Source organism: Pocillopora damicornis, chromosome 5, assembly GCF_964200805.1.
Source record: "Pocillopora damicornis chromosome 5, jaPocDami1.2, whole genome shotgun sequence".
Classification (NCBI taxonomy): domain Eukaryota; kingdom Metazoa; phylum Cnidaria; class Anthozoa; order Scleractinia; family Pocilloporidae; genus Pocillopora; species Pocillopora damicornis.
The window spans coordinates 17,169,196-17,187,962 of record NC_142674.1 but is presented as its reverse complement, the minus strand read 5'-3'; the positions used below and the strand labels follow the sequence as shown (position 1 = coordinate 17,187,962).

Sequence of the window (18,767 nt, the reverse complement as noted above, 5' to 3'; positions counted from 1 at the left end):
TAATTGCTCATGTAAGAATTCCATTTCTTTTTCTGCTCATTCATTTTATTTTGTTTAGTTGCTGAACTTTGCTTTTCATTGTTTTTACTGCTCTCAGTGCTTATCCTAATATTCTTCAGATCAGAATTGTATTTTCTTTTTCGACTACTATTTAGTACTTGTTCAGAAAGAACATTTTGTTTGGTGAAATTATTGATATTATAATACTTATTGTTACAGTGCTCATTTCCTGAGCAAGAGCTATTTGGTACTGTTGATACATAATGTATTTCATCAACATGACCTATATATATTGTTCTTGGTTGCTGCTGTGATGGATGATGTGGCTGTATCAAAGTTACCTGTCCAAAATTTACATTTGATTCTATAATATAAATTTGTATATTTAGTGATTCTGCAACTGCTTGTACAGTTAGTGCATCACACCACGTACCTTGCATTGACATAATTGTTAAGTAACCATTCCATGAATTCTGAGTATTACTTTCAATGAAACGTTCAGGGTTATGCCTAAGATAGTGAACAGCAGCTTGTCTGATGAGAAAGTGACTATTGGGATTACCATACAATTGATGTGATACTGCCCTGAAAAAGCAGTCGCCTGCACCACCCACATCAAGAGCTCTCAATCCTAACTGTCCTAATCGAAAGTTAAGCAATGTTGTGGAGTCTTCTGACAGTCTGGTCTGGTTGTCCACATTTTGATCTGGGCCTGGATTTAATTCAACATCACCTGACCTCAAAAGGTTTATTCTTGATACGGAATATCTTTTGGTGACTTAAGTTAAGTTTTGAATTTTATGTGAACAACAGCAACTAGTTTGCTTTCTTTTTTGTGACAGCTTCTTTGTTGTCAGTCTATTAAAAGCGGCAAAATGAGTAAAAAAACATTTGCATCTGTGTTAATACCTTACATACCATAATTTAAAGTCAGTCGCGAAGCTGTATAATCGTGAAGATTTAGGGGTGTACTTCTTAAGAATGAACTTAAGCTTGCATCTGACTTTTCTCTTTTTTCATAGTATTTATTATCTTTTTTACCGGAATCCTAGACGGTTCTCGGTCTCTACGTCGTTTCACTTCTTTGACTGACTTGGAACGTTTCAGCGGGGAGTGTTCATGGAATTCTCTGAATGATGGCGCTATGCCAACGATGGAAACTCCCACATCAAACCTTACAACTGTATGCAAAGATCTGTTCATAGCGATGCTTAGATAGTAATTATCATGAAGAATACTAGTGCTAGGTTTCTCTCTTCTGTATAAAATCGCCACAGCTTTCGCACATGTTTGTCTAGTGATAGATGTTTTCACGTGTGTAGTGAAATACATGTATCTTCTGCCAAATCCATTTCGTAAACAGGGCATATCATATCCCGCATTGGGCTTTGTAATCCCCAAGTGAGGCTTAATAATTCCCTTAACGGGCTTTTCATTCCCCAAATGGGGCTCAATTGTTCCCCGAAGGGACTTTGCATTCCCCAAATGGGGCTCAATTGTTCCCCGAAGGAACTTTGCATTCCCCAAATGGGGCTCATAAAGCTTATTTTGCGTCCTGAGCACTTGCAAAATGGCCGGGCGGTGATCGTGTTGGCGCTGAGAAAGCTTCAGTCGATTTACGAATTCAAAGCATCTTTCAAAACCTTTCAGTCGGCCGGAATGACACCCAGTGCGAATGCTGTGGCAAAATGAGAAAACACCTTTTAAGAAATCCATTACAAATATGAAAAGCGAAAAGATCACTCACCTTGCAAGCAATAATACAACCTGGCTTGACGAACGAAATCAGGACGATACGACGCAACCCAAACGTTTTTCGAAATCACATGGTTTGACGGATTTGACGTTATCCTTTTCTCAGATTTGATTGGTTCCGAGTCTTCCCGGAAATCGGTAGTTTGCCACGACCTCTTTCCTTTGTCCTTTCCTCGTATCCGATTGGATAGATTATTCCCTGAGGAACGAAGTTTGCACCCGAAAGTATTACAGGCCGAAAGTATTGCAGGCCGAAAGTTTTACAGGCCGAAAGTATTACAGGCCGAAAGTATTACAGGCCGAAAGTATTACCCCTCCGTGCATACCTCGTGTATCTTGTCACCAAATGGAATCCGCAGTGAAACGTCAAGAGTAAATCCGAGATCTTTTCGTATATGAATTAGCTGGTCGCGCGTTTTACAGCTTATCAAAATTTGATAAATTTAGATAATAGCCTGGGACTTAGCGCGTCTTGTGTTGGAACTCGCCATGTGACTAATCATCGTAAATATAGTTTACACACTGGAATTACATCTGACCTTGATACAGTCAACAAAATCACTTGCAGTAATATCAGAGTAATAATGCCGACAAAAGCGAGATCACTTTCGAAGAGGAAGACCATGTAATCCTGTATTATTATATCTTTCGGATCAAAAATGGCGGGCTTTTCAATCTTCGAAACTCTACACGTTATGGATTCGTTGTGGTAAACTGTCTATTTGTTTTGGCCACGGCTGCATTGGATAGCACCTCTGAACTCAGTAATCCTTTGGATACTTGGCGAAAGGAAGATCAAGATAATGTATCACCCGTTAAAACACTGCAAAGGTTGGTGAAGTGTAATAGTAGTAGTATTTTTGCTAAAATTTTCGCACAGCCCCCTACTATCGTAAAACAAATCTGTTTCCCCAATGGCAATGTGTTGTTTTTGTCATTGTTTTCTCTATCCAAGAACTGAATGCATAATGTAGGATGGGGCGGTGCGGAAATTTTACCCTGCTTGTGACAAAACTGTTGTTGGATTGGCACGTGGCTGTAATTACACACCCAAAAAATATCCTTTTCCCCCTCTCAGAATGAATGAAACATAGCATGGAAAGGCACTGTTCCGAAATGATTAATTTATGGACAAACTAATGAACTCCTACATCATGAGCACTGTGGAACAGTTTGATCTGAACTGCACTGCAGCCAGAGTGTTGTTAAATGCCATGCCTGGGCTGGAAAGTGCTGTAGTTTTTCAAGATATGGTAAATTTAGTAAGGTATTCTAAATCCTTCAACTCTCAAGATCTGATTTAAATTCTCTCCTCTAGCTGCTACACATTTCCTTGTAAATTAGTTATGAGAATTTGGTGTTTCACACTTTTCACACTTTTATTTTTTTATTTTCTTACATATTTACAAGATATTAGATCAAGATGACAGCTTCTTCCTGATAAGTCTGACTATTCTCATTACCTTTTTGCTGGATAATGTATGAATATTATAGGGAGAAGTTACTTGTTAATCACTTGTGGGAGTTAAAGTGTTAATAATCTTAAGATGTGACATTTTTTTGTCAGCTTGAGTTTCATGTTAAAGTCCAGAAATTGTGTCCAGTTTCTGTGGCATGGCACTCCCTTCCTTTTTAGAAAAAAATAAATACTTAATATTAACTTGCACAATTTCTACTTTATCAAATTATGGATGAAAAAAATTATAGGAATTTCTTTTAGTTACGTTATGAAAAAGAAAAAAAAAAGAGATTTTATTTGTTGCTCTCAGTCACCTCACTTCAGTGGAAAACACTTTTAAAAAAATGCAAACTTTTCAGATTCACTTTCATTTTGCCTTAATTAATAAATACATATTTCTTTAGTAGAGTGAGAGAGATGGTAAGTTTTGAGCTTGGTAAAGAAATAGAGAAAGATGTTTTTTGTCTTGTCACAACAAAGAAAAAATTCTGATCTGAGTCCCCACGTTGAATCAAACCTTAGATCTTGGGATTCTGGGGTCTGATACTCTACCAGTGAGCCACAGAGACTCTATGGTGAGTGAGGTTTATTACAAAGTTCAGTGACACTTGTCCTGCATACTGCTGGGATCAGCAATGTTGTTAGCATCATGTTTGTAAACAGAATATGACTCAGAATTTTTTCCCTGGTCCTACACATGTGACAAGATGAAAACATCTTTCTTTATTTCTTTACTGAGTTCAAAACTTACCATCTCTCATTCTATTTATAAGCATGATGCTATGCAGGACACTATGCAGGATGCATGTCACATGAACTTTGTAATAGACCTCACTCACTGTGGAGTCTCTCTGGCTCAGTGGTAGAGCATTGGAGTGTGGAATCTGAAGGTCTGAGGTTCAATTCCTCATGGGGACTCAGAATTCTTTTCTTGTCCTACACTTGTGATGAGACAATAAACATCTTTCTCTACATATTTCCTATCAACAAATTATGCAAGTGGGCCAGAGAAGCCTTAGAACCCCTAAGATCATATGCTACAGGTATTTATATCATAGTGTACTGGTCTTACTTTACACAGTACTTCAGGCTTTGAACATTTTGGTCACCATACCTGAAAAAGAGAAAAAAAGAAAATTTAGTTGACAAAATATTTAGCATCAAGTGGCCTCCTGGGGAAAATTAGATTTATCTAATTCTTGTACAGCTTCAGCTTCTGAATTAACTCAATTTTGTGTACATGTTTATTAACTGGGTGTAAGTAGAAGGTTGTTTTAGTTAGGTGATCCAAGGTAGTGTACAAGGTTAAGATATAGATAGTCATTGTTTCATTGAGGATTCTAATATTCCTTTTTGTTCATTTTTAATGTGTATTTCTGCAGTTGCATATTGAATTTGTTTTTAATTTCAAGTAACAAGTAATAGAAACTTTGATAATTATTTTATTAACAGGTCTTTTAGCATTTGCCATGGAGAGCCAGGATATTGCTGCAGTATTCAGAGAAGAAAACTCTACCTTGGTAAGTCAGTATAGCAACTTTAAAGAGTGACCAGCACCTAATTTCTCCTTACAATATCTCCCCTGAATCAAACATAAAAGCTATGAGAACAAAGGAAATGATCACCAAATAAAGAAGCTTTTGACATCTTGTTAAATAAATTCTCCAAGTCAACAACTAAAGAAATGTATATAGAACAGTATGGAGAATATGCATACTGATGTTAGGGTGAAAAGGGGTTTTTAAAATATTACACCTTAGCTTTGTGTTTAACAGCATTTGTTTTCCAAAAGTCAGAGTGTATAGTTGAGCTTACACTTCTCAGGAATTGTCTTTTGTCACTCATGGCATTTTTTGTTTGGAACACCTTTTTTAAACTATATGCTGAGGATTAAATGTTAAATTTCACATGTTAAGGTTCCTTGTATGCTGTGGCAGCTACACATTTTAAAGGACTTCTCAGACCTTACACAGTCCCTTCTGACAGACCTGCTAAATAGGATTATCCTGAAGGCAAAGACAAACAGGAACAAGAGCAAAAACAGTAACATTGTGAGTAACAAAGTAAAGAAAGTGAATCTTTCCTAGCCAGGACCATCATGCACAGTGCCACAGAATGGTGAAACATCTGGTTTGTGTAATGGAGAAGTGGAAGAAGTAAATAGACAATGGAAAGGGTTAGTTCACTTTTTGAGTATTGTAACTCAGATTGCCCCTCTGCCAGTGAGTTGAATCTTCTAACAACTTTAAGTTGATTTAAGTGTCTTTTCAAACTGAGTGGTATTACTGGTTTGCAACTTGAAGGCTCAATTATTCTCCTTTGGGTTTTCACTTTGACAGCCAAGGCAGTGCTTTCAGTAAGACCCAGCACCAGTAGGAGCTCCAGTGGGTATTCTGTAGTGAATTGGTAGTTATACTCTGGGAGCTTTCATGCAAACTCACGATGTGAGACCTAAAACACCTTGAGATCTTCTAGAGTTCTTTCAGTCAACTTTTACCTTTATAAATGAGTTTTAATAAAATGATTGGTATTTTCTTATCGTATATTGTAGCATACATTTCATACATTTCCAGCCAAAAAAAAAATATTTTAAGTTTCCAACAGCAGACTGACTCAAATTTTGGTAAACATTTACCTTATATCCTTTCAGAGGACTTTTTGTGTGAAACTCAGGGAGTAGGCCTGCATGTCAGGGAATGGAAAATTTTGATCAGGAATAAAACAATCAGTTAAACAATTGTTATCAAGAACAAAAATATTTAATGATCATCTGTGAAAGTTTGGCACCAAAAACTCTGTTTTAAGCCAGTTTATTCCGAATGGAAGTAATGGGATTACAAGAGGGAAATTCTCTGGCAGGTGCCTTACCAAGGCAGCCACCTTCTTCAAATCTTATTGAGAGCACTGCAAGGATTATGTGATGAATAAGTTCCACAAAAGTGAGATCTTTTGGATGGGGTCCTTGAAGCTTTCAATGGAATAGATACTAGTAAGTGCAAATGGGGTCTTTGAGAGGTCGAGTTTATTTTTTTTTTGCCTCAAAATTCCACTCTTGTGAAAAATGTTGGAAAGCTGCACTTTATGTTTTTTTTTTTGACCCTTTGACTCCCAAAATCAGATTGTTTATTCTCCCCTATAGTTGCTACATCTTTCTATGTAAATTAGTTATGAGAATTTGGTATTTAGATCAAGATAACAACCTCTGCTTGATAAGTTTGTGTATTCTCAATAGCTGTTAAGTAAATTACATATGTACATTATAGAGAGAAGTTACATGTTGATCACTTCTGGGAGTTTAAGGGAAACAAGGTTAGCTTTCAATTTTGAACTAGAGGGATTTGATAGTATATCTAGGTGGTCACAATAACATGGATTGAGAAGTGTCCTTCCTCAAGCACTTCAGTATTTTTGCTTATTATCATTTGTTTTTCTTCTCTTGTGTCAAGGGGGGGGGGGGGTGGGGTGAGGGAGGTGGGGAGTGCCAGGAAGGAAGTACTCCAAGTAGATTTGCCCTGCACAAGCCAGCTCAGTTTCCTTAATATTAATAAATATTTTCTTTTTGTTTCAGGTAAAAGTTGTCTACAAGCAAAACATCCATTGTTAATTAAAACAAGCAAGGGATTCTGTTCCACTGGAAATGTTATTTGTGCACCTAAGGGAGGGTACCACATAGTCCCTATGTCCTTTTCCCTCTCCCCCCTGACTCTTGGCATGCAGCAGAGACTAATTCTGCAGTATCTGACTCCCTTGGGAGAATATCAAGAGGTATGTGCTGTAATTAGGCACTTGAGCATTTGATGTAACGTGAAGAACAGTAAGACTCCCCCTATTAAAGTTGGTGGGAAGCTTGTGAGAAACGTATACTCAATCTGTAAGGATAATTTAGAAACTTAACAAATTTGAGTGAGGACCGACTATTGAACAGTAATCTCTATTTAGTTTAAAAATATGCTCGTACTTTTTTTTCGGTGAACGTCTATTTTGTTTAGAGAGAATTTTCGGAGAGTAAAGCTTGAGAAAAACTGTGTGCTTTTAGGAACTGATCATCTTTAAAGACAAAATATACGTGTATATATTAGATACAAATTGAGGACGTATTCTTCTGCTTTTTATCCCTCAAATATTTTTTTGCAGTGCAGAACAATCGGCTAAGCGTTGAAAACGGATGTTGAATTTTCGAAGAGACTTCACAAACAAACAAATTTGTCTCTCCTTCATTATCAACTTGGATCGACTTCTAAAGGAATAAAAAGAGCAGAGCGATATGACCTTGTGAAATCAAACCAATCAGAAGCAAAATACTGATGCCACTCATGACTCCTTCGCAAGTGATATGTGAAAAACGAATTGCTGGAGTTGTGAGCCGTCGGTTAGCTCAGCTAAGAACTGGCATTGCCTGTGATTCCAACGATCTAGTTTTCACTGGATCATAAGCGTTGGAGTTATTGGCGGAAACGGAAGAAAAGATATTGTTCGGAATATTCCGACTCCGATTTCGTCAAGCTTTGGGCTCCACTTACGACTCCGACTCTCGATTTTCTCTGGTTCGCCGGTATTCTTACGACTAATGAACAATTCAACTCCAACTCTGTCTTATGTGTAAATGAACCTTTAGACATTCTACCACATTCATCCCTCTTGAAAATAACTACTTTAACTCTTCAACTCCCAGATCAAATTTGTAATTTTCCTTACTGTCAACCATAGAATACTTTTAATGTTAGTTCGGATAATTTAGTATTGGATCAGCTAATCCTACCCGAATTGATAATTTTCTTTATTTTCATTACTTATCTGGTTGATTTTGTATTGATATTGTAAGGAGAAATTCTCTCTTGGTCACTCGTGGAAGTTAAAGGTTAATGCAATAATGCATTGTACCGACTGAGATCTGCCAAAAAAAGCCCCAAAATTTAAAAGCTATTTCCTTTTATTGTCTTTTTAGTATTTGGCATCCTTTCTTTGTCATAAAAAGTTTGCCACAAAAAGTTTGCCACAGAATTTGTGACTCATAACGGAGTCCAGCGGTTACTAGAAGGGCCACGCCCATCAGTGGCTGCTACAGGATGTTCTATGTGTTTATATTATCTCGCTTACAATGAGGACGCCATGGAGAGGGTAAGACATTTTTCCATTTTAAAAAAATGTTTTTAGGTTTTCGGATTTGTAGTTGAAAGAAATACGTTATTTAGTGCAGATTTAACTTAGCAGTGATCTGTGAGTTATGAGCAGACCAGTACTTTCTAAAAGAAAGAGGTAACCAGTATCATTCCGTTAAACATGAAATAACAATGAATAACACATCTCTGCTTATTTTTCATCAATCTCCCTCTCCCTTCCCCCCCCCCCCCCAGAAAAAGCTTATTTATGTATAACGTATAACCTTCAGGTAAAAAAACTTCACGGCACTTATTGCTGCATGAAGAGAGATAAAAAAAGGAATAAAAGAAAAACTGGTTAAATGGATAAATAGAATCGCAACTACCATTAATTCCACAAAAAAACTTCGAATAATTAAATTCTTGGTGCTCTTTTTTCTATATGGGCCAGAGAATCATGAAATTAACAAACAGAATATGTCGACAGAACCTCCTTAACTGTTTCAAGTAACTTGTTTCAGGTGTCCCTCCTACCAAACCCTGTGCTGAATGACCTGGTCAAGTATGCTTTGTGGCTTCTAGAATGTTCTCACGACTCTGGCAGGTGTCACGCACCTCTCTTTTTCTCGCTCACGTGTTCATTTCGAGCAGTGCTGGAATTGTTCGACAGTAATGATGGTCTGCGGAAGCTTGTGAACCAGGTAATTAGTCAGTTTTATTTATTAATTACACAACGCGGTTTGGACCCCTGAGAAACGTGGATCGTGTAGTTCAATCGTCTGGAGTAGGATCACACCACAAGGTCTATTTGTTCTTTGACTTTTCCGTTCTCGTAGGAATAGCAATTTCTCTTAATAACACTCCTTCGAAATATTTTGCAATACGTAAAGAAATAAAAGAATAACTAATGTAAAATGCGTTTATTTAATTAATAAAATAGTGGATAACGTTGAAGGCCCATTCTGATTGGCTACTCAAACTCCGAATATCCGTTGCTGTTCACCTCCGAGTAACTCGCGCGTGATTTGCGCGCGGAAATATTGCAATCATCGGGGTAATAAATAGTTAGAATCATCCCTTTTTGCTATATCATCTTTCTGTTTAAGTATATACTATAACTATTCACCTCAGTGTCGATGGCTGGCGGTGGATATTCACCTCGCGGCTTCGAGACTCAGTGAATATCCGCTACTAGCCAGCAACCTCCACTTCAGTAAATCACGGTTTGTTACTTTTGAAAAGTAGTTTAGAGACATGCCGACCGCTATGAATTAACAAGTATTTAGTACACGTCGTGTTTGCATTTTCCAGACTGCGCAGACTCGTTTAAATTTTTTCAAGCCATTTTACGGTCCTATTCCACTCGCGTTTGCATCTTGAAAACAACGAATATTACTGGCTGCAAACCATTCTAAAAGAATCTTTTTTTGTTTAACCATGTTGTGGCAGCTAAGTACACTTTCAGTCCGTCGTCCCGACGAGGCAGAACTACTGAGTAATGATGAGGTGTTTGGCAGCCGGCAGACAGCAAATCACACTTGCATGGCTCTACGGAGATACTTTAATGCCCATCTTCACATCAGGGCAGATGCGCTGAGGAGATCTATGGCAAGGAACGAGGGTGGAACACCACCTGTTCCAGTTCCAGCGTATAAGGTGAATTTTCAAGCTTACTCCTTAATTTTAGGAGAAAATTGTATATTGTCAGATGAGCAAATTCAATATGTTATGTTATTTAAAAGGACGACACCCGCTTGGCTGCTTTAGTTCAGAGAGGTTGGAAATGAACTTAACATCGGCAAAGGGTTTTTTTTTTTTTCGCAGTAATGGGGCACAGTATTTGATGGTTAACGACGGCTCGTACGTTATGAAACCCCCCAATGGGCACCGTAACACTTACTTACATTGCTTTGTTGTTGTTATTTTCTTCGGTTTTACTATTATTATTATTTATTATTATTATTGTTATTTTTATAATTATCATAATTATTATTATTAGTATCATTATATTCATAATTCTCGTAGTTTACGTATACATATTAATCCATTAGATACGTTTCGCTCTCAGGAATAGAGTGGAGAAGTAATTTCTTGAAGATTTTAGATATATGAAAATTTCACATTTTTGCACTGCGGTGGGGAGATGAAATTAGGAGATCCTCGCAGCTAAGAACACTACTGAAACGAGTAGTTGTAAATAGGACCTGAAAAAAATTCAGGCCCGTACGGGATTTGAACCCATGACCTCTGCGATACCGGTGCAGCGCTCTACCAATTGAGCTAACAAGCCAACTGGGAGCTGGTCAATGAATTGGGTACAAATAAACATCCAAGTGAATGAAGATTTTAGATATATGAAAATTTCACATATTTGCACTGCGGTGGGGAGATGAAATTAGGAGATTTCATTTCATCTAATTTCTTCTTAATTTCTTTCTTAATTTCTTAATTTCATCTAATTTCTAATTTCATCTAATTTCATCTCCCCACCGCAGTGCAAATATGTGAAATTTTCATATATCTAAAATCTTCATTAACTTGAATGTTTATTTGTACCCAATTCATTAACCAGCTCCCAGTTGGCTTGTTAGCTCAATTGGTAGAGCGCTGCACCGGTATCGCAGAGGTCATGGGTTCAAATCCCGTACGGACCTGAATTTTTTTCAGGTCCTATTTACAACTACTCGTTTCAGTAGTGTTCTTAGCTGCGAGGATCTCCTAATTTCAAGTAATTTCTTATATTTGTTTGTTTGTTCGTTTCTTGTTTTTTTTTGTTTTGGTTTTTTTTTTATTTCATTAACCAATACTCATAAGCACAGACTCGCTTGCACAAATCGCTCTGTTGCCTCAAGACTGGTTCATTAGCCCTTATGTCCTTTCTGTGGACTTTTTGTTTGGATATTTCATGAAGTGGTCGAGTATGAAAATCTTTGCTACCCAAGCGGCTGGAATTCTAATCGGATCTTGCCGATTTACCCATAACTAGTGTAAACTCGCTTCTGTCTGTGGGCTCTACAGTGTCAGAATGCATACGTTTTCTTATGTTTATTAGGGATCTGTGGCAAACCACGACAGCTTAAAACGAGAACAGCACTTGAAACGTGAAATGACCAAAATTTGCTTTGTCTGAGAACGGAAACCCTGATGGCATAAGAGTAAAATTTCCATTTGGAACCTAACCCTGCTCACATATGTTATGCTGTGGTTGTGGTCTGGCACCGTAAGAGACGGTAAACACACCCAGCCATTCGCAAGATCCGAACCAGAAATAAAAATTGATTATTTTAGTCGACGTCTTCCTCAGCGTTTCATTCCTGACTGCTCAAGTTCGCTACGATTTAACATTTTTTCCTTGCATCCCAAAGATGATGAACAGACTTCAACAAAACAACAACAACAACAAACAAGCAAGGCGAAAATTCTTCATTTTGAAACTGACTTGATAATGACAAAGTTGCGTAAAGTTGAGTCAATATCGGAGTCAAGACGATAATCTTTGCTTACCTCTGCACGGTTCCTCAACCCCTTCCCTTCTCCCCCTCAACGTTGTTCTCCTCCCAGTCTTAGGCTGATTAAAGTTAATGGAAAAATTGCTTCTCAAACGTTAGGAAAACGTTAGGAATTTAAAAGTACTTTGCGTTTAAAGCTTTAAGCAACCAGGCCGAGTGCGTTGTTCCTTTTTTTTCCAGTTCTCAGTTCAACTATGATATAGGCCTGACTCTTTTTTCATTTTTTATTTTTTTCCACTGCTTGAGTAGTGTTTGGCGTCACCGCGATGATTACTTTTGTCTTCATTGTTTGCAGATTAGTGGAGCTGTTTCAAAATTTCAGCCGAAATCCAAGCCGGCTTTCAAAAGCATCGACGACATCTTATCCAGGATGTGTGGATGTGTCAGGGCTAGTAATGGCATCAAGGTTCTGCTCTCCTTACTGATGGTGAAAACGCCATTGGTTGATGCAGCTTGTATTCGTGCTCTGGCTTGTAAAGCGTTACGTGATTTATCGAGGAGCAACAAGATTAGAAAAGTCATTGGAAAACTACAGCTGTTTATCAGCGGCCAGTTACAAAGTGAGTATTGCACAGCGCGGATTGCACAGCGCGGTGCTTTTTTCACGCTTGTCCAATCATGTATATTATACAGCTGGGAGTGCCCGCGGGCAAGATGAAGCTAATCCTGTGTTCTGATAGGCTACCCGAGCTCTTATTCGCTTGGGATATCACGCTTTTATCTCGCGCAAGATAAAAGATTGCGTTGCGTTGCGTTGGATGGAAAAGATCATGATTGGCTAAGTTTGGCAAACGCAAAGCAGTTGAAGTAAACTTAAGAAGGGGCCTGTCATTTTTCCTCTTGGAGGAGTGGGGCGGGGGTCAGAGTATTCTTTTTGTTTCACCATAAAATTTACCTGATCCCCCCTTAAGGGTCTGTAGTATTGTAATGATCCCACCTCATTGGCAGTCAATTCTATAGTTGCTCCTCTAAGCTCTGTTAGTGACGACTGATCCTCCTCCGTTCCCCCCCTGAAAACCATGGGATCCCCAGGAATTCACCTACCCCCCCCCCCCCGTGATAAATAAAGACTGGTTCCCAAGAGTGAAGAAGATTAAAACCTGAAAAGATAGAGGGGCCGCAGCCAGGATGAAACATCTTGTAAAATTTAAAAAACGATCTCTGGCTAAAACTTTTAAAAATACGAGCTTTCGGCTGTTTGCGCTACAGCCTTCAACGGGTAAAATGATAAAAAGGTAAGAAATACTAGGTGTGAAGTACAAAGTAGGAAATTAAAAATGCTAATAACTAAGAATGTTTGTTAAAAAGAATGTTGTATTGTCCGGGCAAAGGACAGGAATTGTTGTCTGCATTGGGAGTTAACTTGGAATGCCACGCTTCTAGTGTTTTTCTTGTTCTAAAACTGCCTTTGTCAATAATAGATGCATTATCAAAGTCTATTGCGTGATTATTGGCCCAGACGTGATTGGAAATTCTTGAGCCTTTTGCCGCGGTTTTCACATTTCTGAGGTGTTCTTTCTTTCTTGTGTTGAAGGCCCTTGCCAGTCTCACCAATATAACACCATGAACAGTCACCACAAGGAATTTTATAAACAACATTTGTTTGAGATTCCAATAATGGTCGAAATTTTGGGGCCGGGAACTGTTGTTGGAGGGTGATAAGTGGTTTGTTCACCACTGTTGGCACATTTTTCAAGATGGTCGAGGCGTCCGAATCACGCAAGTCGTTCGCCTCTCTTCCATACATTAAAGGCGTAACAGAACCTCTGACTCGTGTCCTCAAAAAACACGACATCACAGTGGTGAACAAACCACTTATCACCCTCCAACAACAGTTCCCGGCCCCAAAATTTCGACCATTATTGGAATCTCAAACAAATGTTGTTTATAAAATTCCTTGTGGTGACTGTTCATGGTGTTATATTGGTGAGACTGGCAAGGGCCTTCAACACAAGAAAGAAAGAACACCTCAGAAATGTGAAAACCGCGGCAAAAGGCTCAAGAATTTCCAATCACGTCTGGGCCAATAATCACGCAATAGACTTTGATAATGCATCTATTATTGACAAAGGCAGTTTTAGAACAAGAAAAACACTAGAAGCGTGGCATTCCAAGTTAACTCCCAATGCAGACAACAATTCCTGTCCTTTGCCCGGACAATACAACATTCTTTTTAACAAACATTCTTAGTTATTAGCATTTTTAATTTCCTACTTTGTACTTCACACCTAGTATTTCTTACCTTTTTATCATTTTACCCGTTGAAGGCTGTAGCGCAAACAGCCGAAAGCTCGTATTTTTAAAAGTTTTAGCCAGAGATCGTTTTTTAAATTTTACAAGATTAAAACCAATTGAAACTGAAAACCGATTTTTTAAATTTTTTTTTTTTACGATGAACGAACCGTGACACTTCTTCAGACCTCAAATTTACTCCTCAAAAACCTATCTTCAGGGCTTGACCCTTGACATGCTAACATCAGTATGCATATTCTCCATACTGTTCTCTATGTAATTCCTAAGGTGCTGACAAGGAGAATTTAGTTAAAAATCAAGAGCTTCTTATTTGGTGATCATTTTCTTTATTCTCGTGATCCTAATGTTTGCTTCAAGGAGTGATATTGTAAAGAGAAATTAGACGCTGGTCACTCTTAGAAGTCAAACGGTTTGAACCTCTTGTTTGTGTCGTTTGCATTTGGCTGATTATTAGTAAAATAGAAATTATGATCTTGTGTTTCCTTTTTTTTTTTTTCTACTCGTAATAATTATCCTAACTATTGTTTAAAAAAAATGATGGCTTTTATGAGGTCATGTAAACGTAGTTCCTAAGTTTTTACTTTTTCTCCTCAGCCCGATGGCAAGTCTGTTTTACTTGGAACACAAATAGGCGAGTTGAAGGAATACAACTTAATAACTGGAAAGGTACAAAACTCAATCTACACATTTTGATTTCAAGTCAAACGCAAAATTTTTCTTGAAACAGTTGTATGTGAATGAATTAGTCGTTAATTGTGACAAGTTAAGTTGTCAGCTGTATCTCACCTATTCCTTTTTTTTTTGTTCTTTTTTAGATTTAAACCGCTCAGTGCATGATTTTCATGTTCTTTTGTATTTCACGAATTTATTTTTAAAAAAGTATATTTTGCAGGAAGAGGCGACTTAATCATCTCTGTAGCGCAGACAGAGCAATTTCCATGTGCCAATGTTCAAAAGTAAGAGTACAACATGGAAGTTTCCCTCCCCATGTAGTCAAAAATACGTTTCTTTCTACTTCAAACAGAGTGGAAAGCTTCATTAATGTTTTTCAACAATTTTTTTTTTGGTGCACCCACCCCTCCCCCCCAGACCCAACAACAGTCAAATGGTAACAAGTTAGGTTCGATGTTGGATTTCGGTCCACATCCACACAAACAAGGCAGCTCCGCTATTGCTTTTAAATAACTTAACGTTCGGTCAAATTCAGTCTTCATGTTAACTGTTTAGTTTCCATATCTTTCGTTCAAACCAATCAACCCCTTTTATTCATGAGTTTTGCAGCGCGTTTCGCAACGTTATGAACCTATCTAAGGCTCATGTGACCATTTCAGGTTGTGCTCACGAATTCATTTATCACTGAAATTGTCTTTCTGTACTCCATTCTTCAACTTTTAGGACCGCGAACTTTTATTGACGTCATCTTCATCTGCTTCGCCTCCCTGTGCTCTTTGGTCATTTGGAGACGTTTTCGAAATGAAGTAAGTCTTTGAAAACCTGTTTGATTCGTACCACTAGTGCATTGGATAGTTACGTCCTTGTTTGTGTCTCTGCTTGGTATATTTGTATCTCACCTTTAACAAACTACAATGTTTGTCGCAGAAACATAAAGCAAACACATACTTCGCTATGTTTTACCATTAATTTTTATTGACTTGAGGATCGCTGAGATACAAAAAGAAGTTTTACATTGTTCTTTCAGAGTTACAACTTTTACAGAAGACACTTAGACAAACTAACTTCATAGATTACAGGAGACGAGTAATGATTTCAACTTAATGCACCTGCGGCAATCAACGCTCAAGATCAAAACAAGCAAAATGGGAAATAATTTAGGTGTATATCATGGCTCGTATCCTATAATCAGATTGGTGTTAATAACACGGTGACTGTAGGCGAACTGTAATATTTCGTCGTTACATTTATCTCTCTATTTGATAAAAAATGTTATGTACCTGTAATTTTATTTGTTTGTCTTTGGCTCAGACATACATTTAGCGAAGACACCTGGGTAAAGTCTAGTAATTTATCTGAACACAGAATTATTGGCACACACGACGCTACTGCACATGTGAGTTCAAGACATATGATACATTTTCACTTCTAAATACATCGCGATCAGCCTTAGTTTGACAAATTGTCGCTGTTCATTTAGAACATTTACAAAAGGGCAAATATATAAGCGAAATTGCTTCAGCGTGAACACGGGACAGCAAGGACGATAGAATCGCTGATTTCGCCTTAGTTTGTGCGCGATCATTTTTTGTCTCGAATACATGGACTTTCAAGAAGCATTTTTAGCTCAGACTTCATGACCAAGATCACTTTTCTACGCCTCAGTTTACTTGTTCTGAGGCCTGTTGGCTGTGTTTAATAATTTTTTATTGGTTATTTTGATATGCTTTAGAAACAACTTCGGTTTTTCTTTCACGTCTCTCAGTTGAAATGCGTCTTTTGAAAAATTAAACAAACTTTAAGGCGTCGAACTCGAGATTTCTATCGGTAGATCGTTAATTAATTGGAAGCAAAGCCTTGTGATTACCTTAGTAAGGGTTGACCAATGTTTTCTTGTATTTGGTTCAGTTTTTTTTTTTTTGTCGTTTATTGCTTGTGGTACTTCTCTGCTAAAACACCCTTTGTATTTCTCGATAACAACGAGCATTAGAATGCAGTTAGAATGTGATGATATTATTCACTCGATTATATTCAACTATCAGATTTACGACACTGCGACAGGTCAGCGGGTACTAACTCTGCACGATTCCAACAACACTAACAACTACTCAAAGAACCTCGCCTCCTTCAGTCCCACGGACGACCTGGTACTGAACGACGGTGTATTATGGGATGTCAAAGGCAAACGGGTTATACACAAGTTTGACAAGTTTAACAACTTTGTAAGGTAAGCTTTTAAATCGGAAACCTCTGCATTGTTTTGTTTTCCTCCCTTCCATCCTTTTTCTTTCATTCCCATCCTCTTCCTCTCCCTCTCCTCCTGCTTACCTTCCTTTCTTCTCTTTTTTTCTCCCTCTTCTCACTCCTTCAGAGATGAGAGGACTCTTATGATTTCTATGAAACATTAAATTCAGTTCATCTTGATCGTAAGACCTGAGCCGACAAATTCACCTTTCATTAAGGGGTAGTGACTACATATCTCAGTCGGCCAGGGCACTGCATCCGGCATCTCGCGAGGTCACAAGCTCAATTCCTGTTCAAAGTCTCAATGTTGTTTTTGTTTTTGTTTTTGTTTTTTTTCTTTCCTCCAAACCTCTTTGTGAAATTATTTGAGGAGCTGAAGCCCAATCATTAAAGCGTAGGAATCAGGGTCGAGGAGTCTGGGTTGAGACCCTGGTTAGGTCTTTGTGAAGTGTTCTTTGGGAAGATACGTTATTCTCACAGTACATCTCTCCACCGAGGAATAAAAATGGGTAGCAGCAACTGGTGCGAAAACTTGACGAAATGCTGGGGAAGGGGGAGGGGAGGAGAGCCTTGCGACTAACTAGCCTTTCATTTCCAGTAGAGGAAGAAATTTGTAACATTTCATGATTGCATAAGTTACAAAATATCACCGCAAAGATCTCGTCATCATGTCATAACAGTTCACATGAATTATTTCATATCATAAATCCCGTAATGATCTTTTTTAGAATCAGGCGAGCACCGACGAAAGCGATTGCCGGGTACACGAAGTTGGGCGGCTGCGTAGGGCTGATGACGAGGACGAGCAGGTATGAGAATCTTGAGGACTTTCACATCAATATTCGCAAGAACGGACCAATCAAAGAGAAGTGAAACCGCCATCTTGGATGCGAATTCGGTTAGGTGATTGGTTCTTGCCTTATTTGCATACAAAATCCTGCACTTTGTTAGGTTGTGGACTATAGCGCCCCCCTGGCACTAAAGCAGAGATGAACTTTAAATCACGTCACTTATTGCAACACGTGTTTGATGTAGGTCAACAAAATAACGACTCTTTGACGACTGCCTTTTTTCTCGTAGGAATCCGACGAAGGTGGCGAGGAAGATGACTATGTCGATGACGATGATGATGAGAATGATGATGATGACGATGACGATGATGATGATGACGACGAAATTGAAATCACGATATCTGGCGATGATGATTCGGATGATGACAGTGATATTGCAATCTTTTGAAGCGCGGCTTTTAAGTTTCCATCTTTCAGTTGTTAATTCAACTCAACAATGAGCACGTCATTCTGCTATGTTTTTATCTTTGAAAAATGTATGTGTATCACACAATTTGGGAATGATAGTTTAGGCTTGGAGTTGAGCTTGTTGACGGCGGAGTTTTATGTCAATTGCTATGTAGCAGAAAGTAGAAGTCATCATCGAAAAAGTTACACCCATGTTACTGATTATCAAATAAATGGAAAGGATGGAATGGTTTGTTATTCCTCTTGTAATGTAAACAAGCCAACAAAGGACTAAAGTTACTCTTACTCGCCACAGAGTTACTACTTGTCGATATATTAGCCCAAGTGAAACAGCTAAAAGTCTGCCTGTATTTATTGCAGTCAGTGTGAGAACAGACACGCCACAGAAAATGACCCCCAAGGTTCGGTTGATGAGCGAGCTATGGTAACAAATTGCAGAGTGTTAAGGGGAAATTACGTAAGCAAGATGAAACGGCTGGAAACTGAGTCCAACAATGATATCAGTGCATGCAAGATT

At 38.2% G+C, this 18,767-nt stretch overlaps 2 protein-coding genes and 1 pseudogene across 3 annotated transcripts; 2 read left to right on the top strand and 1 right to left on the bottom strand.

The window, feature by feature from the left end:
- Positions 1 to 23: 23 nt before the first annotated feature.
- LOC149045693 (uncharacterized) lies at positions 24 to 1,985 on the bottom strand (annotated as a pseudogene).
- A 123-nt stretch (positions 1,986 to 2,108) lies between these two features.
- Positions 2,109 to 6,654, top strand: LOC149045692 (uncharacterized). Of its 2 annotated transcripts, none has more exons than XM_089207423.1 (4): positions 2,109 to 2,586; positions 4,667 to 4,734; positions 5,131 to 5,390; positions 6,074 to 6,654. In XM_089207423.1, the coding sequence occupies exons 1-3, from the start codon at positions 2,559 to 2,561 to the stop codon at positions 5,299 to 5,301; spliced, it is 267 nt and encodes an 88-aa protein (XP_089063549.1). In that variant the 5' UTR covers positions 2,109 to 2,558; the 3' UTR covers positions 5,302 to 5,390; positions 6,074 to 6,654. The 2 variants fall into 2 exon arrangements, with proteins under 2 accessions (XP_089063549.1, XP_089063548.1); XM_089207422.1 differs by lacking the exon at positions 2,109 to 2,586 and adding an exon at positions 2,838 to 4,257.
- Positions 6,655 to 6,707: 53 nt separating this feature from the next.
- On the top strand, positions 6,708 to 18,542 carry LOC149045691 (uncharacterized). Its single transcript, XM_089207424.1, has 9 exons — positions 6,708 to 6,979; positions 8,835 to 9,014; positions 9,763 to 9,969; positions 12,118 to 12,382; positions 14,670 to 14,741; positions 15,471 to 15,553; positions 16,790 to 16,974; positions 17,720 to 17,800; positions 18,072 to 18,542. Exons 1-9 carry the CDS (start codon positions 6,893 to 6,895, stop codon positions 18,280 to 18,282), a joined length of 1,371 nt encoding a protein of 456 aa, XP_089063550.1. The 5' UTR covers positions 6,708 to 6,892; the 3' UTR covers positions 18,283 to 18,542.
- Positions 18,543 to 18,767: the final 225 nt, after the last annotated feature.

Coding starts and splice junctions, on each gene's coding strand:
- LOC149045692 (XM_089207422.1), top strand. CDS start 4,020: ATGTCACATGAACTTTGTAATAGACCTCACTCACTGTGGAGTCTCTCT. Junction 4,258..4,666: donor CCTAAGATCATATGCTACAG/GTATTTATATCA, acceptor TTTTATTAACAG/GTCTTTTAGCATTTGCCATG. Junction 4,735..5,130: donor GAGAAGAAAACTCTACCTTG/GTAAGTCAGTAT, acceptor TCACATGTTAAG/GTTCCTTGTATGCTGTGGCA.
- LOC149045691 (XM_089207424.1), top strand. CDS start 6,893: ATGTCCTTTTCCCTCTCCCCCCTGACTCTTGGCATGCAGCAGAGACTA. Junction 16,975..17,719: donor AAGTTTAACAACTTTGTAAG/GTAAGCTTTTAA, acceptor GATCTTTTTTAG/AATCAGGCGAGCACCGACGA. Junction 17,801..18,071: donor CTGATGACGAGGACGAGCAG/GTATGAGAATCT, acceptor TTTTTCTCGTAG/GAATCCGACGAAGGTGGCGA.